At 48.1% G+C, this 27,620-nt stretch overlaps 1 protein-coding gene across 1 annotated transcript in view; it reads right to left on the reverse strand.

Moving 5' to 3' along the window:
* Window positions 1–24,191, reverse strand: part of ANKDD1A (ankyrin repeat and death domain containing 1A) — an 86,356-nt gene extending 62,165 nt beyond the window's left edge. The window contains exon 1 of the mRNA XM_063925647.1: window positions 23,883–24,191. Within this exon, the coding sequence (XP_063781717.1) occupies window positions 23,883–23,916 (34 nt within the window). The 5' untranslated portion in view covers window positions 23,917–24,191. The remainder of the gene's footprint in view (window positions 1–23,882) is intronic.
* Window positions 24,192–27,620: the final 3,429 nt, after the last annotated feature.

Raw genomic sequence — 27,620 nt, forward strand, 5'->3', positions numbered from 1 at the left:
CTCTATCGTCCTAAGTGGATGCTGGGGTTCCTGAAAGGACCATGGGGATTATACCAAAGCTCCCAAACGGGCGGGAGAGTGCGGATGACTCTGCAGCACCGAATGAGAGAACTCCAGGTCCTCCTTTGCCAGGGTATCAAATTTGTAAAATTTTACAAACGTGTTCTCCCCCGACCACGTAGCTGCTCGGCAGAGTTGTAATGCCGAGACCCCTCGGGCAGCCGCCCAAGATGAGCCCACCTTCCTTGTGGAGTGGGCTTTTACAGTTTTAGGCTGTGGCAGGCCTGCCACAGAATGTGCAAGTTGAATTGTGTTACAAATCCAACGAGCAATCGACTGCTTAGAAGCAGGTGCGCCCAACTTGTTGGGTGCATACAATATAAACAGCGAGTCAGATTTTCTGACTCCAGCCGTCCTTGAAATGTATATTTTTAAGGCTCTGACAACGTCCAACAACTTGGAGTCCTCCAAGTCGCTAGTGGCCGCAGGCACCACAATAGGTTGGTTCAGATGAAATGCTGATACCACTTTAGGGAGAAAATGCGGACGAGTCCGCAGTTCTGCCCTATCCGAATGGAAGATTAGATAAGGACTTTTATAAGATAAAGCCGCCAATTCAGATACTCTCCTGGCAGAGGCCAGGGCTAGTAACATAGTCACTTTCAATGTGAGATATTTCAAATCCACCTTTTTCAATGGTTCAAACCAATGGGATTTGAGGAAATCTAAAACTACATTTAGATCCCACGGTGCCACCGGAGGCACCACAGGAGGCTGTATATGCAGTACTCCCTTGACAAAAGTCTGGACCTCAGGGACAGAGGCCAATTCTTTTTGGAAGAATATTGACAGGGCCGAAATTTGAACCTTAATGGATCCCAATTTGAGACCCATAGATAATCCTGATTGCAGGAAATGTAGGAAACGACCCAGTTGGAATTCCTCCGTCGGAACACTCCGATCCTCGCACCACGCTACATATTTTCGCCAAATGCGGTGATAATGTTTCACGGTGACTTCCTTCCGTGCCTTAATCAAGGTAGGAATGACTTCTTCTGGAATGCCTTTCCCTTTTAGGATCTGGCGTTCAACCGCCATGCCGTCAAACGCAGCCGCGGTAAGTCTTGAAAAAGACAGGGACCCTGCTGTAGCAGGTCCCTTCTCAGAGGTAGAGGCCACGGTTCGTCCGTGAGCATCTCTTGAAGTTCCGGATACCAAGTCCTTCTCGGCCAATCCGGAACCACTAGTATTGTTCTTACTCTTCTTTGCCGTATGATCTTCAATACCTTTGGTATGAGCGGCAGAGGAGGAAACACATACACTGACTGGTACACCCAAAGAGTTACCAGTGCGTCCACAGCTATTGCCTGTGGATCTCTTGACCTGGCGCAATATTTGTCCAGTTTCTTGTTGAGGCGAGACGCCATCATGTCTACAATTGGTCTTTCCCAACGGTCTATTAACATGTTGAAGACTTCTGGATGTAGACCCCACTCTCCCGGATGAAGATCGTGTCTGCTGAGGAAGTCTGCTTCCCAGTTGTCCACGCCCGGGATGAACACTGCTGACAGTGCTATCACGTGATTCTCCGCCCAGCGAAGAATCTTGGCAGCTTCTGCCATTGCACTCCTGCTTCTTGTGCCGCCCTGCCTGTTTACATGGGCGACCGCCGTGATGTTGTCCGACTGAATCAACACCGGCTTTCCTTTCAGGAGAAGTTCCGCCTGGCTTAGAGCATTGTAGATTGCTCTTAGTTCCAGAATGTTTATGTGAAGAGACTTTTCCAGACTCGTCCATACTCCCTGGAAGTTTCTTCCTTGTGTGACTGCTCCCCAGCCTCTCAGGCTGGCGTCCGTGGTCACCAGGATCCAATCCTGAATGCCGAATCTGCGGCCTTCTAATAGGTGAGCCTTCTGCAACCACCACAGAAGTGACACCCTTGTCTTTGGTGACAGGGTTATTCGCAGGTGCATCTGCAGATGCGACCCTGACCATTTGTCCAACAGATCCCTTTGGAATATTCTTGCATGGAATCTGCCGAATGGAATTGCTTCGTAAGAAGCCACCATTTTTCCCAGGACTCTTGTGCATTGATGTACTGACACCTTTCCTGGTTTTAGGAGGTTCCTGACCAGATCGGATAACTCCTTGGCTTTTTCCTCTGGAAGGAAAACCTTTTTCTGAACCGTGTCCAGAATCATTCCTAGGAACAGCAGACGAGTTGTCGGGATTAAATGGGATTTTGGAATATTCAGAATCCACCCGTGTTGTCTTAGCACCTCTTGAGATAGTGCTAAAGCTGTCTCCAGCTGTTCTCTGGAGCTTGCCCTTATTAGGAGATCGTCCAAGTATGGGATAACTAATACGCCTTTTCTTCGAAGAAGAATCATCATCTCGGCCATTACCTTGGTAAAGACCCGAGGCGCCGTGGACAATCCGAACGGCAGCGTCTGAAACTGATAGTGACAGTTTTGAACAATGAACCTGAGGTACCCCTGGTGTGCGGGGTAAATCGGAACGTGTAGATACGCATCCTTGATGTCCAAGGATACCATAAAGTCCCCTTCTTCCAGGTTCGCTATCACTGCTCTGAGTGACTCCATCTTGAACTTGAACTTTTTTATGTAGAGGTTCAAGGACTTCAGATTTAGAATAGGCCTTACCGAGCCATCCGGCTTCGGTACCACAAATAGAGTGGAATAATACCCCTTTCCTTGTTGTAATAGGGGTACTTTGACTATCACCTGCTGAGCGTACAGCTTGTGAATGGCTTCCAACACCCTCTCCCTTTCGGAAGAGACGGTTGGTAAAGCAGACTTCAGGAAACGATGAGGAGGATCCGTCTCTAATTCCAACCTGTACCCCTGAGATATTATCTGCAGGATCCAGGGGTCTACCTGCGAGTGAGCCCACTGCGCGCTGTAATTTTTGAGACGGCCGCCCACTGTCCCCGAGTCCGCTTGAGAGGCCCCAGCGTCATGCTGAGGTTTTTGCAGGAGCCGGGGAGGGCTTCTGTTCCTGGGAAGGAGCTGCCTGTTGGTGTCTCTTCCCTCTTCCTCTGCCTCGTGGCAGGTACGACAAACCCTTTGCTCTCTTATTTTTGTAGGAGCGAAAAGGCTGCGGTTGAAAGGTCGGTGCCTTTCTCTGTTGGGGAGTGACTTGAGGTAAAAAAGTGGATTTCCCGGCAGTAGCCGTGGCCACCAAGTCTGATAGACCAACTCCAAATAACTCCTCCCCTTTATACGGCAAAACCTCCATGTGACGTTTTGAATCCGCATCGCCTGTCCACTGTCGTGTCCATAAGGCTCTTCTGGCTGAAATGGACATAGCACTCACCCGAGATGCCAGTGTGCAAATATCCCTCTGTGCATCACGCATATAGATAAATGCATCCTTTATTTGTTCTAACGACAGTAAAACATTGTCCCTATCTAGGGTATCAATATTTTCAATCAGGGATTCTGACCAAACTACTCCAGCACTGCACATCCAGGCAGTTGCTATAGCTGGTCGTAGTATAACACCTGCATGTGTGTATATATTCTTTTGAATAACTTCCATCTTTCTATCTGATGGATCCTTAAGTGCGGCCGTCTCAGGAGAGGGTAACGCCACTTGTTTAGATAAGCGTGTGAGCGCCTTGTCCACCTTAGGGGGTGTTTCCCAGCGCGCCCTAACCTCTGGCGGGAAAGGGTATAATGCCAATAACTTTTTTGAAATTATCAACTTTTTATCAGGAGCAACCCACGCTTCATCACACACGTCATTTAATTCTTCTGATTCAGGAAAAACTGTTTGTAGTTTTTTCACACCATACATAATACCCTGTTTTACGGTATCTGTAGTATCAGCTAAATGTAACGTCTCCTTCATTGCCAAAATCATATAACGTGTGGCCCTACTGGAAAATACGTTTGAATTTCTACCGTCGTCACTGGAATCAGTGCCTGTGTCTGGGTCTGTGTCGACCGACTGAGGCAAAGGGCGTTTTACAGCCCCTGACGGTGTTTGAGGCGCCTGGACAGGCATTAATTGATTGTCCGGCCGCCTCATGTCCTCAACTGACTGTTTAAGGGAAGATAAACCATCACGTAATTCCACAAATAAAGGCATCCATTCTGGTGTCGACCCCCTGGGGGGTGACATCTGCATATTTGGCAATTGCTCCGCCTCCACACCAATATCGTCCTCATACATGTCGACACCCCGTACCGACACACACCGCAAACTCACAGGGAATGCTCTAATGAAGACAGGACCCACTAGCCCTTTTGGGGAGACAGAGGGAGAGTCTGCCAGCACACACCACAAAGCGCTATATATACAAGGGATATCCTTATATTAAGTGCTCCCTTATAGCTGCTTTAATATATAATATATATATATATAGCCATTAATGTGCCCCCCCTCTCTGTTTTACCCTGTTTCTGTAGTGCAGTGCAGGGGAGAGACCTGGGAGCCGTCCTGACCAGCGGAGCTGTGACAGAAAATGGCGCCGTGTGCTGAGGAGATAGGCCCCGCCCCTTTTTCGGCGGGTTCTTCTCCCGCTATTTTTCCAGTCAGGCAGGGGTTAAATATCTCCATATAGCCCCTATGGGCTATATGTGAGGTATTTTTAGCCTTGTATAAGGTTTATATTTGCCTCTCAGAGCGCCCCCCCCCAGCGCTCTGCACCCTCAGTGACTGCCCAGTGAAGTGTGCTGAGAGGAAAATGGCGCACAGCTGCAGTGCTGTGCGCTACCTTATGAAGACTGAGGAGTCTTCAGCCGCCGGTTTCCGGACCTCTTCACGCTTCAGCATCTGCAAGGGGGTCGGCGGCGCGGCTCCGGGACCGGACTCCACGGCTGGGCCTGTGTTCGATCCCTCTGGAGCTAATGGTGTCCAGTAGCCAAGCAGCAAATCCACTCTGCATGCAGGTGAGTTTACTACTTTCCCCCTAAGTCCCACGTTGCAGTGATCCTGTTGCCAGCAGGACTCACTGTAAAGAAAAAAACCTAAACTAAACTTTCTCTAAGCAGCTCTTTAGGAGAGCCACCTAGATTGCACCCTTCTCGTTCGGGCACAAAATCTAACTGGAGTCTGGAGGAGGGTCATAGGGGGAGGAGCCAGTGCACACCACCTGACCTAGTAAAGCTTTACTTTTTTGTGCCCTGTCTCCTGCGGAGCCGCTATTCCCCATGGTCCTTTCAGGAACCCCAGCATCCACTTAGGACGATAGAGAAACATTATTTACCAAGTAATAACACAGTACGTAACTAACAACAAAGTTGTACTGAACTAGATAACAACTGCAGGAAAACGAAGCGCTCTACGGACTACGAGAAAAGGATTTACTGGTAGGTAATTAAAATCCTATTTTCTCTTACGTCCTAGAGGATGCTGGGGTCATCATTAGTACCATGGGGATGTACCAAATCTCCCAGAACGGGAGGGAGGGAGGGAGAGCGCGCAGGCTCCTGCAGAACTGCTTGACCAAACTTGAGGTCATCAGAGGCCAAAGTATCGAACTTGTAGAACGTAGCAAACGTGTTCGACCCTGACCAAGTAGCTGCTCTGCAAAGCTGTAAGGCCGAGACACCCCGGGCAGCCGCCCAGGAAGAACCCACCTTACGAGTAGAGTATGCCTTAACAGATTTTGGACACGGCAATCCAGCCGTAGAATAAGCATGCTGGATAGTGAACCTGATCCAGCGGGTGATCGTCTGCTTAGAAGCAGGACACTCAATTTTCTTGGGATCATACAGGACAAACAGAGCGTCCGATTTTCTGTGACGAGCAGTCCTCTTCACATAGATCTTCAGAGCCCTTACATCATCCAAGGACTTTGAAGAAATTGAGGAGTCAGTAGCAACTGGCACCACGATAGGTTGGTTGATATGAAATGTCGACACAACCTTTGGAAGAAACTGCTGACGTGTCCGAAGCTCAGCTCTATCTTCATGGAAGAGCAAGTATGGGCTTTTACATGACAAAGCCCATAACTCCGACACACGTCTAGCAGAAGCTAATGCCAACAAAGTGTCAGCCTTCCACGTAAGAAACTTGACCTCTACCTCTTGTAGAGGCTCAAACCAGTCTGATTGGAGAAACTGCAACACCAGGTTAAGATCCCATGGTGCCATAGGCGGTACAAAGGGAGGTTGGATGTGCAGGACTCCTCTCAAAAAGGTATGAACCTCAGGTAGGGCAGCCAATTGTTTCTGGAAGAAAATGGATAGGGCCGAAATCTGGACCTTTACGGATGCCAACCTCAGGCCCATATCCACACCTGCTTGCAGGAACAGAAGAAATCGTCTCACTTGAAACTCCACCGTAGGAAACTTCTTGGACTCGCAACAAGACACATATTTTTTCCAATATGATGGTAATGTTTAGACGTTACTCCTTTCCTAGCCTGTATCAGGGTAGGGACAACCTTGTTCGGATTGCCCTTCCGAGTTAGTATCAGACGTTCAACCTCCATGCCATCAAATGTAGCCGTGGTAAGTCTTGATAGGCGATCGGCCCCTGCTGCAACAGGTCCTCTCAAAGAGGAAGAGGTCTCCGCTCTTCTCGTAGTAGATCCAGAAGGTCCGTGTACAAAGCCCTTCTCGGCCAGTCTGTAGCAATGAGGCTCGCTTGAACCCTTTTTCTCCTTATGAGCTTTAGGATTCTAGGGAGGAGTGGGTGGAAACACGTACACTGACTGGAACACCCACGGAGACACCAGGGCGTCCACTGCCACTGTCTGTGGGTCCCTCGACCTGGAACAATAACGCTGAAGCTTCTTGTTGAGACTAGAGGCCATCATGTCTATTTGGGGTAATCCCCAAAGGTCTGTTATTTCCTTGAACACCTCCGGATGGAGACCCTAACTCCCCTGGATGGAGATCGTGTCTGCTGAGGAAGTCTGCTTCCCAGTTGTCCACTCCCGGAATGAAGATTGCTGACAGAGCCACTCTGCTCTTCGTTCCGCCCTTTCGGTTTATGTAAGCCACTGTTGTTACATTGTCTGACTGCACCTGAATGGCCCCTGCCCCGGAGGATTGCATCCGTGGTTAGAAGGATCCAGTCCTGAATCCCGAACCTGCGGCCCTCCAGAAGGTGAGTTATTTGGAGCCACCAGAGGAGTGAAATCCTGGCTTTTGGCGACAGACGAATTCTCAAGTGCATGCAGATGAGATCCTGACTACTTGTCCAGGAGATCCAGCAGGAAAAACCTAGCATGAAACCTTCCTCGTAAGAGGCCACCATCTTCCCCAGAAGGCAATTGCAATGACGAACCGACACCAGGGCAGTCTTCAGGACATCCTGGACCGATGTTTGCATCCCCAACGCTGTTTCTCGTGGAAGAAACACCCTCAACACTTCCGTGTCGAGGATCAATCCCAGAAAGGAAAACCTCCTGGATGGTTCCAAAGTGATTTTGGAATGTTCAGAATCCAAACGTGGACTCTGAGTAGATGGGTCGTGACAGCCATGGACCGCAACAGCTTTTCCTTGGACGATGCCTTTATCAGCAGAACGTCCAGATATGGAATCATGTTCGCCCCTTGTGTGCGTTCATCTTTGCCATCACCTTGGTGAATACCCTCGGTGCTGTGGAGAGGCCGAATGGCAGGTCCTGGAACTGGAAATGACAGTTCAACAGAGCGAATCGGAGAATTGCTTGACGCGGCGGCCAAAACGGAATGTGGGGTTATGCATCCTCGATATCCAGGGATACCAGGAAAACCCCTTCTCCTGATATTACCACCCTTAGAGACTCCATTTTGAACTTGCACTCCCTCAGAAAAGGTTTTTTTATGTTTAGAATGTGTCTGACCGAACCATCCGGTTTTGGTATATGAAAAGATTTGAATAGAAACCTTTGTTTTGCATATGAGGTGGTACTGGCACAAGAACCTGTGCCTCCACCAACGTCTGGACGGCGTCTTGCCGGACAGTCTTGTCTGCCAGCAGAGCTGGCAGGCCTGAATTGGAAATCGGTGAGGAGAGAAATGAAATACCAGCCTGTATCCCTTGGACACAATATATTGCACCCAGGTAACCAGACCGGACGACACCCAGACATGAATGAAACGTCTGAGTTGCGCTCCCACCGGCCCCACCACCGGGGCGTGTAGTCCACCGTCATGCGGAGGACTTTAGTGCACCTGAAGCAGGCTTCTGTTTCCGGGAACCTGCAGCAGCAGTTTTTTGGGGGGCCTACCTACCCGAAAGGAGGCGTTGGCTGGCTGGGCTTCTCTGGTTTGGCAGCCGCACAGGGCTGTGATGCAGTTGAAGAAAAGGGGTTTCTTCAGAGCAGGCGTAGCTGAGGGAAGAAAAGGTGACTTACCCGCTGTAGCCGTAGAGATCCACGCATCTAGCGCTTCCCCAAAGAGAGCCTGACCTGTGTAGGGTAGGGTCTCCACACCTCTCCTGGATTCTGCGTCGGCAGACCACGACGAGCTGAGACAGACATGGAAGAAATTCCTGCAGACATGGAACCCAAGTCCTTCATGGATTCAGCCAGAAAACCTGCCGAATCCTGAATGTTACGCAAAAACAATTTAACATCATTTTTGTCCATTTTATCCAAATCCTCAAGTAACGTGCCTGACCACTTTACTAAGGACTTGGCCATGCATGTACTGGCAATAGTGGAACTTGACATCGCCCCGGAAGCCGTGCACACTGATCTGAGCGTATTCTCAATCTTACGATCAGCCGGCTGCAATACTGGTAGGGTTTCCAACTCAGTCCTATCCTCCACAAGGAAAGGAAAAATCACCTGGATCCTCTTAGGGATCTGGAATTTTTCGCAGGATTAACCCATGCTGCTTCAAACATAGCATATAAAGCCTTTGACGCAGGGAAGGTTAGCTAGGTTCCTTAATCAGTGAAGGAAGCCTCCTCAACCTGCTCAGGCGTTGTATCAGAAATACTCAACATATCTCTAATGGCCTCTATCATTAACTGCACTTGTGTAAGATATGCAGTCCCCCCAAACATATCCTCATCACCGTCCGCAGTGTCAGAAACGGTACCTGTGTCAACCTGCCTAATCTGTGCAAGAACACGTGTTTGGGAACATACAGAGGAGGGCCCTGAGGCGACAGAACTGGGCCAGACTGCAATAGAGTCCTGTAAAGCCTGAGGTGCAAATTCAGATTGTGCAGCTCTATTAGAAGTCTGAGAAAGAGGAAAAACACTCAGGTTCCCTTGCTGGTATCTGTGCTAAACCAGTGCTATCCTGATTACATGGAATGGGATCATCCTGAGAGGACATATCCTCTGCAGCATATGACACAGAGACCCTGGACATTGCTCAATGGAGACCACAGACACTCCACACACACACACACACGGGAGGGCAGACAGAGTCCCCCCCCCCCAAGAATGGCAAGAGAGACATAGAGGAGATTGGAGCCAACCCACACACAGTGCTTTTAACACAAAGGGAGACCCCTTGTCAGCTCTGACTGTGCACCTTAATAGGTTACACAGTCGTTTTGCAGCCTTCCCCCTTTTTCAACCCCCTGGTACCGTGAGAGATAGCTGTGGAGGGACTTGCTTCTTCCTGGACAGCGAGGTGCAGGCAGGAAGATGGCGCTGAACGCTGCTGGTTCCGCTCTGAGGAGAAGCTCCGCCCCCATAATGACGCTATCTTCCCGCTCTTCATAAGATTATACTGGCCTGAGGTTTGATGCTGGCTGAGATCCTGGGACCCCGACAGGCTGTGTGACCAGAGTAGGGTGTAGGCGCTGGCTCAGGGCGCCCCTCACAGCGCCGCACAGTGTACTGCTGAGCCTCTTGGAGCGCAGTTAATACTGCGCTCCTACCCTGATGCCGCCATCTTTACACCGGCCCCCCGATTGCTAGGGGGGGATGGGCGGGTCGGTGTCTCACTCGCCACAATCTTCAGCTCTGCAAGGGGTTGGCGGTATGCTGCTGGGGAGAGCGATCCCCTGTGGCGGGGAACGATCTATCCCCTCTGGAGCTCAGTGTCCAGTCAGCGGAGACAGTGGCTCAGACCCCACAGGGCGGACACTGCTCCCCCCCTAACTCCCTTGCTGCATGGAGGCTGTTGCCAGCAGCCTCCCTGTAAAACAATAAACTCTAAAAAATAACTTTTACTAAGGAAACTCTGGAGAGCTTCCCTAGCTGTGACCGGCTCCTCCGAGCACATTTTCTAAACCGAGTCTGGTAGGAGCGGCATAGAGGGAGGAGCTAGCCCACACTCTCAAACTCTTAAAGTGCCAATGGCTCCTGGTGGACCTGTCTATACCCCATGGTACTAATGTGGACCCCAGCATCCTCTAGGACGTAAGAGAAATGGTGTTACCCTATAGAAGCCTATGGGCTTCTACAACATTGTCCCCTGGGAGGGTCCCAATTGGAGGGATCTAATCAGATCTCACCCTGCACCACCACCCCCCTTCCTCCCCCTAGGGGCGTGTTTGTTATACGACGCATGCACAGACAGACTCCCAGGTCCTAAACCCAGAAGTCTCCACACTGCAAAAGACAGCTCTTATTGGAATTAGTCCTTTGCTGAAATATTCATGCATACGGCGTTCGTATGCATATCAGTGTTTACTATAAGTGGCGGGATGCAGCGCATGCAAAATGCGATGCTTGATGCATCTCACGTTATGACACTTCATTGTTATTATATTGTATATATATAGGGTAATGGGACTGTCATTTACTACTATCATCTCTACACTATCTCTATCACTATCATGGTGAGTAGTAGATACTTGCTACTCCTGATATAAACCCAAGATGTGCTGATAAATGTGCTTCCAATTGTACGCGAGTGGCTTAGTAAGCAGGGGCATGGAGAATGCATCACACACCTTTCCGCACCCCTTTACCACTCATCGGGCTGCCCACTTTTCACGCCGTCTCCAGGAAGGAAATGTATTTAAATCAAAATATGATCTTACATCTACAACAAGAAGGAAAAATTAACAGACCTTCTACCACCTTCAAACGTTTATGCTTCTATGTAATTATTGTTCAATTATGCGAATATTCACAATCTTTAGAATCACATCAACTACCAGGAAATAAGTGTCTGCATTCTGCTATAGTGAGGATAATAACAACATTACCACGTTTATGATAGGAACTATCAACAAATACTCTGCATCAGCTACAGACAGTAAAAAAATCCAGCTACTGTTATGGGGCATACACACGGTGTGAATTTAACTACCGATATGGAATGTATAGTCCATATCAGTAGTAAACATAGTGCATATTGCACCTCCCACCTAACCCCATGCCCGTCAGCTTTCAGGTAGGAGGGCTAACACTGCTATCAGAGATATTTGGTGATATACAGTCTTGACCTACCTTACCCCATTAACCCAGCCAGAATGGCATTAATTGTGCCGTTCAAGAGATCAGGTGAGCGGGAACCAAAAGCTGGCATTAGCAACACATTCTCAACTCATTAATGGCAACACTCACGAAAAAATAACAATGTAGAACAGTACTGGGTAACCAGAAAGTGATTCACATGCACGTTCATCATCAATTTATTACTGAACTGATTACTTCCTCCCATTCCTGCCTCCAAGATTTTGCCCATGGTGCCCCCTACCTCTGGAATTCTCTACCTCTCCTTATCAGACTCTCCACCTCTCTACAAAACTTCAAACAGGCTCTTAAGACGCACTTCTTCATCAAACCCTGCCATCTCTCATCCTGACCCTCTGTTCCACGCTGTCTACCCCATCCGTGTCACCCTTGCAAGGCATAGTTTTGTCATGTGTTTGTCCCTTTAAAAAAAAAAAATCTTTAGATTATAGAGAACATAGGGTTCTTTCATGTTCTCCTACGCTGCAGGCAGTCTCAGAGCACACTCCAACAATTCCTTTGGGCACATTATACATGGACAGATGAAATTCACTTATCTCCTGCTGTAGTTCACTCATTGAAGTTCAATTCCCCTCCCAGTTCCTAGAACTTTCATAGATTCCATACCTCTGATTACAGTTACTTTAGATACTTCTCATCAAGGTTGGGGTGCCAACTCATAAGACAGGTCAGTAGGGAATGGGGTCAGGAGAAGAGACTGTTCTCCATCTAAATATATTAAAACTCAGAGCAGTGAAGCAGGCTCTTCAGAAAACTAGTTTCCCCCACTTTTCGGAAGTCTCCAATACTTGGACAACCTGACTACAAAATCGCATGGGAGGAACACATTCAATTTCCTTATGCAGCAAAGCAATAGAAAATTGGCACTGGAAAACACAGAAGGAAATAATCCTCAAAGTAGTTTACCTACAAAAACATTGAGAACCCACACAGGTATAATGTACATTTTCAGCTGCAATCTTTAGGTACATTAATATAAAATCAGAAACTTAACATAAAAAGGGAGAAAATAGGGAGTGGAATCAGAGCCATAACTAGTCTTTTTGGTGTACTGTGCCAGAAAGAGAATTGGCGCCCCCCTATTTTGACAAACGGGACATAAGGTACATGCCTCGCGAGGAAGGGGAATGACATATACATACACATTTATAGAACTATGCAAGAAAATTTATTTGGACACAAATCCTCTTTATACCACATTCATGCAATAAATCTGAGAGCTTGCCGCCATCCAGCCACAATAACCCTCATTAAATAACACATTTCAATATACTGCCATACCCAGGACTCACACCCACAACCTGCTGCATCCCAGCCAAACACCCCACCCACCAAACCACTTGATACGCATAAAAACTATGAGATTTATAACTGTATGAAGCTACCTGTACCCCGTAAAAAATTAACCAGCATCATAATCGAGCAGATCCATGCAGTGTGCAGCCAATATCCAATCCCTTGCAGCCACACACTACATAGATCTGCACAGCTGCAATGCTGATCACACCTTCACAAAGTTGAGCTTCATGAATGCTGTATAGGTATTTGCGACAAAAGGGGTGGGGGTAGGAGACAGGGGCGGTCAGGAGATGCTGGGTTTCAAAAAAGGGGGAAGCTGCAAGTTAAAGTAATTAGAAAAAAATTCATAATTTACAAGTGCTGCCAAGAGCGCCCCCTACCCTGCAGAGCTATGTTCGGAGCACTCTTCGCACACGCCTAGTTACGGCCCTGAGTGGAATAGCTGCAGACTGGTCAGAGTGCTGAGTGCAGAGTGCTCCACCGCTAAAAGCAGGCACGTGAACGTCAGAACTGGACCATGGAGCAATGGAAGTAGGTGGCCTAGTCTGATGAAATATGTTTTCTTTTACAACATGTAGACGGCCGGGGATCAGTACTAAATGCCGCCGGCCGGAATCCCGGTGGTCGAAATACCGACGCCGGAATCCCGACCACACAATCCCGACAGGGGTGGCGAGCGGAACGCAGCCCCTTGCGGGCTCGCTTCGCTCGCCACGCTGTGGGCACGGTGCCTCGCTATGCTCGGCACACTATTATATTTTCCCTCTTTGGGTGACGTGGACACCCACGGAGGGAGAATATGTCGGGATTGTGGCGGTCGGGATTCCGGCGTCCGTATTTCGACCGACGGGATTCCGGCCGGCGGCATCTTGACCGCATCCCGAAGGCCGGGTATGGGTGCATTGCCTGGGGAATAAATGGCACCAGGATGCACTATGGGAAGAAGGCTAGCTGGCAAAGAAAGTGTCATGCTCTGCGCAGTGTTCTACTAGGAAACTTGGTACCTGGCATTCACCTACCTAAACATTATTGTACACCCCGTTATGGCAACAGTATAACGTGATGGCAGTGGCCTCTTTCAGCAGGGTAATGCATCCTGCCACATTGCAAAAATTACAGACACCTTTCAAAGTCTTGTAGAGTCCATGCCTTGATGGGTCAGAGCTGTTTAAGCAGAACAAGGAAAACTTACATTTGGTTTTAATATGGGTGGCTGATGGGTGTATATACCTGCACTATTATAGCATATTTTAGGGACATTCCAGAGTGCAAGGTCACATTGTACTAATTACTCAACTAGTAGATATCTTTAAGCAAATTACCAACAACAAAACATATAACCCAACCTGAAGAATGCATGTGAGCTAAAGTATGAACACCCAATGATTCATTAGTGTGTAGAACAACTTTTAATAGCAATAACTTTAAGTAATCATAATCTATATGAATTTATCAGACTCTTACATTGTATTTTACAAACTGCTTGAGTTTATTGAGGATTGAAGGTATTTGTTCATGTACAGCTATGGTACTAATACAGCATCTCAATGGGGTTGAGGACTTGGTCATTACAAAACCTTAAGTTGATAATGTGCTTAAGATCATTGTTCTTTTGCGTGATCCAAGCCTCACCTGTTAGATAGATGGTCTCGCATTTCCCTCCAGAATAACCCCATGAAAAGATTAATTCAGACATTACAGTGCACCCTGGTCCTGTGGCTGAAAAATAGCTACAATTCAGCCCTCTCCGCCACCTACCTGATGGCAGCTATATGCTGATGCGTACACAGTGCTTAGTTTTTGCCAAACATGGGCCCTAATTCAGACCTGATCATAGATGTGCTAAATTTAGCACATCTACGATCAGTCTTCAGACAGGGACAGGGCTTGTCCGCATGTCAGGCCCTATCATGCTTTTGTACTGGAAGAGTAGCTCCCAACCAGTGCAGCTCCTGCGCGCTGGCAGGGAGCTACTTGTTGCTGCCCGGGTCAAAGCGGCTGCGTGAGACATCACGCAGCCGCCGCAGCCCGCATCCCCAACAGTCTGGGCACGCCTACATTACCTGGACGCCGCCCCTAAACACCGGCAAAACGCCGCCGGCCCGCCCCCTCCTGACCAGCGACCACCTCTGCCTGTCAATCAGGCAGAGGCGAATGCAGGGATCAGACAGCCGTCGGCTGTCTGGCATGCGCCGGTGCACTGCGGTGCTGGTGCATGCACAGTTCAAACCTGATCGCTGCTGTGCATTGCGATCAGGTCTGAATTAGCCCCATGAAGCTGTACTTTAAGACGAAACAACTCCACTTTGGTCTTAAAGTACCAAACAAAGTGGAGTTGCAATACCATCAGGGAGGCGTCTGATTGGCTCCAAATGTATTCTGCAGCAGGACAATGATCCCAAACATATAGCCAATATCATTAAGAACTATCTTCAGCCTAAAGAAGAACAAGGAGTCCTGGAAGTGATGATATGGCCCCGACAGGGGAGGCAATCACGAGACCGCCTGTAGGGATCGCGACGGTCACAATGCCGATGCCAGAATCCCGACACGCAGTGAAATGCCGCCACTGCAATACTGGCGCCACAGGCTTTTCTCCCTCTGTGGGTGTCCACACACCCATAGAGGGAGAATATAACTTTGCCAGCATACTGGCAGCTGGGATGCCGCTGTCGGTATACTGACGGCCGGCATCCCAGCCACCGGTAAACAGTATGTATTCCCCCCACAGAGCCCTGATCTTAACATTGAGTCTGTCTGGGATTACATTAAGAGACAGAAGGATTTGAGCAAGCCTATATCCACAGAAGATCTGTGGTTAGTTCTCCAAGATGTTTGGAACAACCTCCCTGCTGAGTTCCTTCAAAAACTGTGTGCAAGTGTACCTAGATGAATTGATGGTGTTTTGATGGCAGAAGAGGGTCGCGCCAAATACTGATTTGATTTAGATTTCTCTTCTGTTCATTCACTTTGCATTTTGTTAATTGATAAAAAAATAAGAATTTACTCACCGGTAATTCTATTTCTCGTAGTCCGTAGTGGATGCTGGGGACTCCGTAAGGACCATGGGGAATAGACGGGCTCCGCAGGAGACTGGGCACACTATAAGAAAGATTTGGTACTACCTGGTGTGCACTGGCTCCTCCCTCTATGCCCCTCCTCCAGACCTCAGTTAGGATACTGTGCCCGGAAGAGCTGACACAATAAGGAAGGATTTTGAATCCCGGGTAAGACTCATACCAGCCACACCAATCACACCGTATAACTCGTGATATTAAACCCAGTTAACAGTATGAAATATAACTGAGCCTCTCAACAGATGGCTCAACAATAACCCTTTAGCTAGGCAATAACTATATACAAGTATTGCAGACAATCCGCACTTGGGATGGGCGCCCAGCATCCACTACGGACTACGAGAAATAGAATTACCGGTGAGTAAATTCTTATTTCCTCTGACGTCCTAGTGGATGCTGGGGACTCCGTAAGGACCATGGGGATTATACCAAAGCTCCCAAACGGGCGGGAGAGTGCGGATGACTCTGCAGCACCGAATGAGAGAACTCAAGGTCCTCCTCAGCCAGGGTATCAAATTTGTAGAATTTAGCAAACGTGTTTGCCCCTGACCAAGTTGCAGCTCGGCAAAGTTGTAAAGCCGAGACCCCTCGGGCAGCCGCCCAAGATGAGCCCACCTTCCTCGTGGAATGGGCTTTCACTGATTTAGGATGCGGCAAACCAGCCGCAGAATGCGCCAGCTGAATTGTGCTACAAATCCAGCGAGCAATAGTCTGCTTAGAAGCAGGAGCACCTATTTTGTTGGGTCCATACAGGATAAAAAGCGAGTCAGTTATCCTGACTCCAGCCGTCCTGGAAACATAAATTTTCAAGGCCCTGACTACGTCCAGTAACTTGGAATCCTCCAAGTCCCTAGTAGCCGCAGGTACCACAATAGGTTGGTTCAAGTGAAAAGCTGAAACCACCTTAGGGAGAAACTGGGGACGAGTCCTCAATTCTGCCCTATCCATATGGAAAATCAGATAAGGGCTTTTACATGACAAAGCCGCCAATTCTGACACACGCCTGGCCGAAGCCAAGGCCAATAACATGACCACTTTCCACGTGAGATATTTCAGATCCACGGTTTTAAGTGGTTAAAACCAATGTGATTTTAGGAAACTCAACACCTCATTGAGATCCCAAGGTGCCACAGGAGGCACAAAAGGGGGCTGAATATGAAGCACTCCCTTTACAAAAGTCTGAACTTCAGGCAGTGAAGCCAGTTCTTTCTGGAAGAAAATCGACAGAGCCGAAATCTGGACCTTAATGGAACCCAATTTTAGGCCCATAGTCACTGCTGACTGTAGGAAGTGCAGAAAACGACCCAGCTGAAATTCCTCTTTAGGGGCCTTCCTGGCCTCACACCACGCAACATATTTTCGCCAAATGCGGTGATAATGGTTTGCGGTTACTTCTTTCCTGGCTTTTATCAGCGTAGGAATGACTTCCTCCGGAATGCCCTTTTCCTTTAGGATCCGGAATTCAACCGCCATGCCGTCAAACGCAGCCGCGGTAAGTCTTGGAACAGACATGGCCCCTGCTGTAGCAGATCCTGTCTGAGCGGTAGAGGCCATGGGTCCTCTGATAACATTTCTTGAAGTTCCGGGTAACAAGCTCTTCTTGGCCAATCCGGAACCACGAGTATCGTTCTTACTCCTCGCCTTCTTATTATTCTCAGTACCTTTGGTATGAGAGGCAGAGTCTGGTACACCCACGGTGTCACTAGAGCGTCCACAGCTATCGCCTGAGGGTCCCTTGACCTGGCGCAATATCTCTTTAGCTTTTTGTTGAGGCGGGACGCCATCATGTCCACCTGTGGCCTTTCCCAACGGTTTACCAACAGTAGGAAGACTTCTGGATGAAGTCCCCACTCTCCCGGGTGTAGGTCGTGTCTGCTGAGGAAGTCTGCTTCCCAGTTGTCCACTCCCGGAATGAACACTGCTGACAGTGCTAGTACGTGATTTTCCGCCCATCGGAGAATCCTTGTGGCTTCTGCCATCGCCACCCTGCTTCTTGTGCCGCCCTGTCGGTTTACATGGGCGACTGCCGTGATGTTGTCTGATTGGATCAGAACCGGCTGGTTTTGAAGCAGGGGCCTTGCCTGACTTAGGGCATTGTAAATGGCCCTTAGTTCCAGAATGTTTATGTGCAGGGACGACTCCTGACTTGACCAAAGTCCCTGGAAATTTCTTCCCTGTGTGACTGCGCCCCAGCCCCGAAGGCTGGCATCTGTGGTCACCAGGACCCAGTCCTGTATGCCGAATCTGCGGCCCTCTAGAAGATGAGCACTCTGCAGCCACCACAGTAGAGACACCCTGGTCCTTGGAGACAGGGTTATCAGTTGATGCATCTGAAGATGCGATCCTGACCACTTGTCCAAGAGGTCCCACTGGAACGTCCTTGCATGGAACCTGCCGAATGGAATTGCTTCGTATGAAGCCACCATTTTTCCCAGGACTCGTGTGCAGTGATGCACCGATACCCGTTTTGGTTTTAGGAGGTCTCTGACTAGAGATGACAGCTCCTTGGCTTTCTCCTGCGGGAGAAACACTTTTTTCTGTTCTGTGTCCAGAATCATACCCAGGAACAGTAAGCGAGTGGAAGGAACCAGTTGTGACTTTGGAATGTTTAGAATCCAGCCATGCTGTTGTAGCACTTCCCGAGATAGTGCTACTCCGACCAGTAACTGCTCCCTGGACCTCGCCTTTATTAGGAGATCGTCCAAGTATGGGATAATTAAAACTCCCTTTTTTCGAAGGAGTATCATCATTTCTGCCATTACCTTGGTAAACACCCTCGGTGCCGTGGACAGTCCAAACGGTAGTGTCTGGAATTGGTAATGGCAATCCTGTACCACAAATCTGAGGTACTCCTGGTGAGGAAGGTAAATTGGGACATGCAGGTAAGCATCCTTGATGTCCAGGGATAACATGTAATCCCCCTCGTCCAGGCTTGCAATAACCGCCCTGAGCGATTCCATCTTGAACTTGAATCTTTATGTATGTGTTCAAGGATTTCAAATTTAAAATGGGTCTCACCGAACCGTCCGGTTTCGGTACCACAAACAGTGTGGAATAGTAACCCCGTCCTTGTTGAAGTAGGGGTACTTTGACTATCACCTGCTGGGAATACAGCTTGTGAATTGCCTCTAGTACAGCCTCCCTGCCCGAGGGAGTTGTCGGTAAGGCCGATTTGAGGAAACGGCGGGGGGGAGGCGCCTCGAATTCCAGCTTGTACCCCTGAGATACTACTTGAAGGATCCAGGGATCCACCCGTGAGCGAACCCACTGATCGCTGAAATTTTTGAGGCGCGCCCCCACCGTACCTGGCTCCGCCTGTGGAGCCCCACCGTCATGCGGCGGATTTGGAAGAAGCGGGGGAGGACTTTTGTTCCTGGGAACCTGCTGCGTAGTGCAGCTTTTTTCCCCTTCCTCTGGCTCTAGACAGAAAGGACCCGCCTTTTCCCCGCCTGTTTTTCTGGGGTCAAAAGGACTGTACCTGATAATACGGCGCTTTCTTAGGCTGTGAGGGGACATGGGGCAAAAATGCTGACTTCCCAGCTGTTGCTGTGGAAACAAGGTCTGAGAGACCATCCCCGAATAACTCCTCACCCTTATAAGGCAAAACTTCCATGTGCCTTTTAGAATCTGCATCCCCTGTCCACTGCCGAGTCCATAAGCCTCTCCTAGTAGAAATGGACAATGCACTTATTCTAGATGCCAGCCGGCAGATCTCCCTCTGTGCATCTCTCATGTACAAGACTGAGTACTTTATATGCTCTACGGTTAGCAATACAGTGTCCCTGTCCAGGGTGTCAATATTTTCCGACAGGGAATCTGACCAAGCAGCAGCAGCACTGCACATCCACGCTGAAGCAATAGCTGGTCTCAGTATAACACCAGTGTGTGTGTATATATAGACTTTAGGATAGCCTCCTGCTTTCTATCAGCAGGTTCATTTAGGGCGGCCGTATCCGGAGACTGTAGTGCCACCTTTTTAGACAAACGTGTGAGCGCTTTATCCACCCTAGGGGGAGTTTCCCAACGTGACCTATCCTCTGGCGAGAAAGGGAACGCCATTAGTAATTTTTTTGAAATCACCAATTTTTTATCAGGGAAAGCCCACGCTTCTTCACACACTTCATTTAATTCTTCAGATGGGGGAAAAACTATTGGTAGCTTTTTCTCCCCAAACACAATACCCTTTTTTGAGGTACCTGGGTTTATATCAGAAATGTGTAAAACCTCTTTCATTGCCTCAATCATGCAACGAATGGCCCTAGTGGACATTAAATTTGACTCATCGTCGTCGACACTGGTATCAGTATCCGTGTCGACATCTGTGTCTGCCATCTGAGGTAGTGGGCGTTTTAGAGCCCCTGATGGCCTTTGAATTGCCTGGGCAGGCACGAGCTGAGAAGCCGGCTGTCCCGCATTTGGCATGTCGTCAAATTTTTTATGTAAGGAGTCGACACTTGCACGTAATTCCTTCCATAAGTCCATCCACTCAGGTGTCTGCCCCGCAGGGGGTGACATCACATTTATAGGCATCTGCTCCGCCTCCACATAAGTCTCCTCATCAAACATGTCGACACAGCCGTACCGACACACCGCGCACACACACACAGGGAATGCTCTTAAAGGAGACAGGACCCCACAAAAGCCCTTTGGGGAGACAGAGAGAGAGTATGCCAGCACACACCAGAGCGCTATATAATGCAGGGACTAACTGAATTATGTCCCCTATAGCTGCTATAATATTTACTGCGCCTCAAATTTGTGCCCCCCCTCTCTTTTTTACCCTTTTCTGTAGTGTAGACTGCAGGGGAGAGTCAGGGAGCTTCCTTCCAGCGGAACTGTGAGGGAGAAATGGCGCCAGTGTGCTGAGGGAGATGGCTCAGCCCCTTTTTCGGCGGACTTTTCTCCCGCTTTTTTCTGTATTCTGGCAGGGGTAATTACCACATATATAGCCTCTGGGGCTATATATTGTGGTTATTTTGCCAGCCAAGATGATTTTATTGCTGCTCAGGGCGCCCCCCCCCCAGCGCCCTGCACCCTCAGTGACCGGAGTGTGAAGTGTGTATGAGGAGCAATGGCGTACAGCTGCAGTGCTGTGCGCTACCTTGGTGAAGACTGAAGTCTTCTGCCGCCGATTTTCCGGACCATCTACTTGCTTCTGGCTCTGTAAGGGGGACGGCGGCGCGGCTCCGGGAACGAACACCAAGGACGGGTCCTGCGGTCGATCCCTCTGGAGCTAATGGTGTCCAGTAGCCTAAGAAGCCCAAGCTAGCTGCAAGCAGGTAGGTTCGCTTCTTCTCCCCTTAGTCTCTCGTTGCAGTGAGCCTGTTGCCAGCAGGTCTCACTGTAAAATAAAAAACCTAATATATACTTTCTTTCTAGGAGCTCAGGAGAGCCCCTAGTGTGCATCCAGCTCGGCCGGGCACAGAAATCTAACTGAGGTCTGGAGGAGGGGCATAGAGGGAGGAGCCAGTGCACACCAGGTAGTACCAAATCTTTCTTATAGTGTGCCCAGTCTCCTGCAGAGCCCGTCTATTCCCCATGGTCCTTACGGAGTCCCCAGCATCCACTAGGACGTCAGAGAAATAAACTATTAACACTTCCATTTTTGAAAGCATTCTTACTTTGGAGCATTTTTTCCACCCATGCCTAAAACTTTTGGATAGATAGATAGATAGATAGATAGATAGATAGATAGATAGATAGATAGATAGATAGATAGATAGATAGATAGATATTGTGCAGGGATGGGGCTCTCTATCTACCTTTCAATGAAAGCCACGCATCTGTAGTGTCAGGCTCCAATGTTTTCCATTTAGAAATTATTTTCTCCCTGCAGAAGTGCTTTAAATTGTTTGTAAATAGACATACAGCCTTATCAATCTGATGAACAGCAACATTTGCCGAGACTGAGGCAGATGTCTTTTCTCCTTAGTACTGGTGGTAAAATACTAAACGTTCCAGACTGAACTGCTAAAATGTCTACATCAAAATAATAAAATGCACTTGGGGGGATAATTCAGACCTGATCGCTCCTCTGCAAATTTGCAGAGGTTTGCAATTAGATATTTGCTGCCCAGAGTGAAAACCCGCCCTGTGTCTGCGTACGCTTTGCGAAAATCTCTGCAAATGCCGGTCAGCTGCAAATCCGTTTGCAACTCACTCACCATCGAGTGATTTTTCCAATCTGTGCAGTCTGTGACAAACTCCTACAGTGCGATAGAATCAGGCTAATCATGGCCGGAGCTGACGTCACACACCCGCCCTGAAAACGCTTGGGAACGCCTGCGTTTTTCCTGACACTTCCAGAAAACGGCCAGTTACCACCCCCCAAACACCGGCTTCCTGTCAATCTTACGTATGCCTAGCAATCAAAAAAAGACGCTGGATTTTTTCAGAGTTTAGCCTCGCGTGTGCGCACTACGATACGTATGCATGCGCAGTCGATCATTAATCGGTTGCCTTGCGAATTCGCATCTGAGCGATCAGGTCTGAATCGGGCCCTTGGTTAGCAGTCCATGGTTTATATCACCTTCATATATAAAGGTGTACTTATTCACACATGGCTTCATCATGTTAGCTTTTTTGCTGTACAAATACAAAAGTAAAATCTGTTATGGATCAATTGTCAAAAGAAATTTTGGGGCTTGGTGTGGACTACATGATTATTAAGATTGTCCTGGAAAAAAATCTAGATATAGTTTTCACCTGCATGTACACAGTATGAGGAAAGGAAAAGGTGGAATCCACCTACAATTGTTGTCTAGTCTATGGAAACAATGACATGTAACTAATAACAGTGCCCCTATTACACCACACAATCAGCCTCACCCTCCTAACGTGCAACACCATCCATTGTTCCAGTAGGGGATGTTTAAGTACAAAACCAGTTTCTCAGTGACAGCAAACCAGCCAGTATTATTACGGTAATGTCTCCGTAGGGATAGGAAACATGACACATGTACATTTCCAGCACTGCTCTGTCTACAAGACCAACAATCAGCAGTGCAACAAAAGAAAAATATATATGTGCAACAAGACGCTGCTGATCCAGTTCTCTGTTGCTAGAAATACACAGTCATTACTATTTGGGTGTTGCTGAGGTAAATGCTGAGAGTTGTAGTCCTGCAAACGTCACTGGACCACCTGAGGTTGTTTTGATTGTGGTATGAAGTAAATCATAAATAAGTGATGAAACTAATGATCACAGGTATATCAGTGTTATTACATATTCTTAGATTCTGAATAAGTGGTCAGCTAAATAGAAAACTTCTATACATACAGGGAAAATGGCAACATATCAGGTCTTGGCAAGAAAAAATAATAATACTGCAGACTGTAACATTCATACATCAGCCAAGACGGGTTCAGATTCACGGTCGCCAGCATTTAGCTGTAATGTTCTGAGACACTTAGCTAGTGGGTGGGTGCCATCTAATCTCTGCAAACACTGGGCACCACACCCTCTCCTCAAATACCGCTGGTTCTAATCATAATACCACTGATGGAATTGTAAATGTTTCTAGAATAACAATAATAATAATAATAATAATAATAATAGGATAGTGAAAGTTACTGAGACGTCCATGTAGCACACACAATAAGTAGAAGGGGCACTGTGTGCCACCTGAAATCAGGGACAAAGGACAAGAGAACTGAGCAGTGTTCTAGAAGCAGTGCTGTAGCCTCAGAACGTGTAGAATAAATATTGGGGGGTTCATGCGGACACATTCCATAATGACACTCCTTCCCCAGTGTGTGCTTGCTATACATTCTCCTGGCAAGGGTTGCTGCTGTCATTAGTGGGTCCCAGCCCTGTCTTCCTGTCATTGTTCCCCTCTGGATAGTACTATGCCATCCGGATCTGCAAGGCTTCCCATGTCAGGGATCGGGCAATGCCTTGAGCATGGATATATTGTATATGTGTGACAGTGATAGACCAGGGGTCAGGAACACTGATGTTAGGGAACGAAGTGACAGAGGCGCTAACTCCCTGCACAGGTGTGCAGCGTTCCCTGTGCTGCGTGCAGCGTTCCCTGTGCTGCGTGCAGCGTTCCCTATGGCCAACTCGTTGCCGTACAAGAGAGGACGGGGCAAATACCCAGCATTGGCCGCCCTGGCAAAAAAGCGCAAGAGTCGGAGCGCAGCGCTACTTACAGATCTCATCATCGCACAGCAGCGCACTCTCCATCCCGGAGCCGACCTCAGCTCAGCCTCATCCCGCCGCCTGCCCTCACCCAGCGTGCTGCCTGCCCCTTACCAACACTACGACCGCCGCTACCACCGGGGCAGCAGCAGTCAGTGCGCAGGAGCTTGCCGGCCAGCGACGTCACGGGGGGGCAGATGCCGGGAGGAGGAGGAAGGGATGAGGGGAGTCAGGCAGGGACAGAGGGATATGAGGAGGGAGGGACGGGAGGAGGAGGAGGCGAGAAGGATCCTTCCTGAGCACAGCCACAGGCGGCTACATCCAGCTACATGCAGTCACTGTCCTTTATATATGAATTAGAATATCGGATTTGGTTGTAGAATGTAGGTGTTCGGCACATATAGCCTGGTGTCTGCATGGCACATCAGGCACTGCCCATAGAGGGGCAGCAGTAACAGACCCTCCAACATGACTCGCCCCACTAGGTACAAAATGCTCTGTTCCTGGACTTCCCTCTTAATTTATGATTTCCATCACCTGTGTTGAACTAGTTAAATGATAAGAAAGCTGTTTCTTCACAGGTGATGGCAATAATAAATTAAGAGGGAAATCCAGAAACAGAGCATTTTGTACCTAGTGGGGCGGGTCATGTTGGAGGGTATGTAGTAATGTACCAGGGTGTCCGGCTCCTGCACCCTACAGATCCCTTTCATCAATGTGCTCGTTCTTCACAGCTCTTTCTGCTGTATATCGCCTATCGGTGGTATGGAAGGAAATCTCTAGGTGATCAATGTCACATATCATGTAACTATATATTGCATGCTAGGTGAGTTGTGTCAGATTGCCTTTGGGATTACTTGTTTAGGGAGCAACAGGTTTGTTGTTCATAGTTAGGGTCTGATACGAATGGCCGGCTGCCGGGATTCCGACAGCCGGAATGCCGGCAGTGGGGTGAGCGCAAAAAAGCCCCTTGCAGGCATGGCCACGCTATTTATTCTCCCTCCCGGGGTGTCGTGGACACCTCAAGAGGGAGAATAGTTGTCGTTATACTGGCGGTTGAGTGCCACCCAGTTGTTATACAGTATACAATTTGTAGCATATAAGTTTAGATGGGGTTGGGTTTGCGTGACCGGCGTCTGGGATCCTGGCGGTCAGCATACAGACGCCGGGATCCCAGGCCGCCAGAATGCCGGCAGGGAGGCAAGTGCAACAAAAACCTTTGCGGGCTCGGTGGCATGCTGCTCTCGCCACAGGTTCTATTCCCACTCTATGGGTGTCGTGGACACCCACAAGTGGGAATAGTCCTGGGCCCCCTGCCAGCATTCTGCCGACCAGGATCCCGGCGTCGGTATGCTGACCGCTGGGATGGTGACTACATCCCGTGTAGATCTTAGGGTCCTATTTATTAATATCGTCAGGTTGGCCCACAAAAAAGTATTTCCCTAGCAACATATATCGTGGCAAATTGAAACCTTCTGATAATGTTGATTATCTTTACAAGAATAAAAGCTATACCTTAAACACACCGTCATTACACTTTAAACCTTTAGCCGCTGCGGCCGCTATACTTAGTTCACACTCTACGCACCTTTTACGCTATTTGCGGACAGAGTCCCGTACAGTGTACGGACTTTGCGTACACACGCCGTGCTGACAGTACAAAGTACTCTCAGCGCGTACACACCCAGAGATACACTTAAAACCTTCTACAGCAATGCAATGCAATAATAACAATAATAATACACTTTAAACCTTAGCAGGGCAATGAGCACACGACACCAATTGTGATTAACCGCTGGGTTCCGACACCACAGTGGATTATTTCTGAAAGGGGGTTTACAATACAAATTATACACTACAATACAGACAATATATAATATATATAACAGAATAATGGCTACAGTCAATGTACATACGTGAGAATATTCGCGTGCGCTTCCTGGTCCAGTCCTCCGTAATCAAATAGATAACGTTGTGAGTCTTGTGCCTGGCCGCTCTGCAGCAGGCTTTATTTATACAAGTCTTCCAAAAGCAATACAATGGATACTGTAATCCCTTTGTCCATTGGACACAGGGATGCACCTTTACAGTACAGGAGAGGTCATAGGTTGATTTGAAAAGGTAGGTGATATCTTTCTCAACTGCTCTTGTGGGTGGTCTCCTCTGGATTCCCGCCGCATACATAATATACAGTAAATACAGTTTATATCTATATTCTGCTTCTGCACATAACTATCTGCAGGAACATGCGATCTTCCGCAGACCAACACCGGAATGTTTCCCTTAAAATACCCTACAGCTGGATACCAAATACCACCTTATAACCTTAGTCTGTCCCCTCTTATCCTGTAAAGGTGAATCCCTTTGTTCTGCAACCATTTAAACAGCTATAACTTTCTGATGTGGTGCAAGGAGACTATGTGTACATTGTGCACTATTTGGATTAAATATGTAATGTGTTCTGATGGCCCTCCATGCGTACACAAACTCTGCCGTAAATACCCATACCACGCGCCGATGCGCAGGACCGCGGGAGCGACCATACGCAAAGTGCGTACATGTGCACGCACTGCAGAACAAGTGCACGCGCAGTGGGCATGTGTGTGCAGTTTATACGTGCTGTGTGTTCTTCAATATTTTTCGACTTTAACAGTCCACCCTTTGGCAGTCACCAATAACTGCCACTATCTAATCACTAAACAGAAAAATATCAATAGAATATCTACAGACGATTGGATGGTTGGAGGAGAGTTGTAGGTGGGAAATGTATGACCTAGTGGGATAGTAAAAAAAAGCATGTATGTATGAATCCATGTCTGAGGGGCATGTATCATCGTGCCGTATATGTTTTAGATAAGCTTCAAGGTATTGCGAAGTATACATTAAATCCTTCTTATCCCGTATTAAGGGTCTGTAAGTGGGCCGACGAACACTACCGAGCTCTTTTCGGCTTCTTGTTCCAACAAATGGGGTGCACATTTAGTTGATGATACATGGAGGGGGAACATATGTGAGTGCTAGTATATGTGGATATCACCTGTCGACTATGTGTGTCATTAACTGGAGGTTTTAGAGATGAAGATAAGACACATATCTAAAATACATTCACATAACATTTTCATAAACATTCTTGGGTAGGGCTGATGTCTTTTCCGGATGGGTGTATCTGGGCAGAGGGGGAGACAAAGGAAAAACGGGTGAAAGAAACAGGCCATGGAATTCATTTGCAATCCTTATCATAACACTGTCTCTATGGATGGGTCGTAAATTAAATCTGCTGCTATAACAATGCCCTCGCTCCTTAAACTCATCAAATTTGTGCCGTGCTTGCGCCGCGTCAGAATTCGAACACACCTAAATATCAAACCAATAATTATGACGACTCCCAGGATACAAAGGAGAAACTTTCCTACACTCATAATAACATTTTGAGCCCACTCTCCTAATCCTGAGAACCAATTTCGTGGGTTCAACCATGAGACCCAGCCGGTCAGCTCATTACCCACAGCGGTCAGGGTAAGGTTGTGTCTCCTCCGGAACTCCCACTTCAACTGCAATATATCATCCATCTTTTGATCCACCCGTCATGGCTGTGATATAATTAAGGACCATCCTGCGCTGGATCAGTTCCGTCTTGTAAGCTTGTAACTCCCTTCCCGTATACCTGAAGGTGTCGTCATATATCTCAGTGATATTATCTATCAAGTTCGCTAGCGCATGGATATACCTATAATTTATAATTCCTCTGG

This window comes from Pseudophryne corroboree, chromosome 6, assembly GCF_028390025.1.
Source record: "Pseudophryne corroboree isolate aPseCor3 chromosome 6, aPseCor3.hap2, whole genome shotgun sequence".
In the NCBI taxonomy this organism is placed as follows: domain Eukaryota; kingdom Metazoa; phylum Chordata; class Amphibia; order Anura; family Myobatrachidae; genus Pseudophryne; species Pseudophryne corroboree.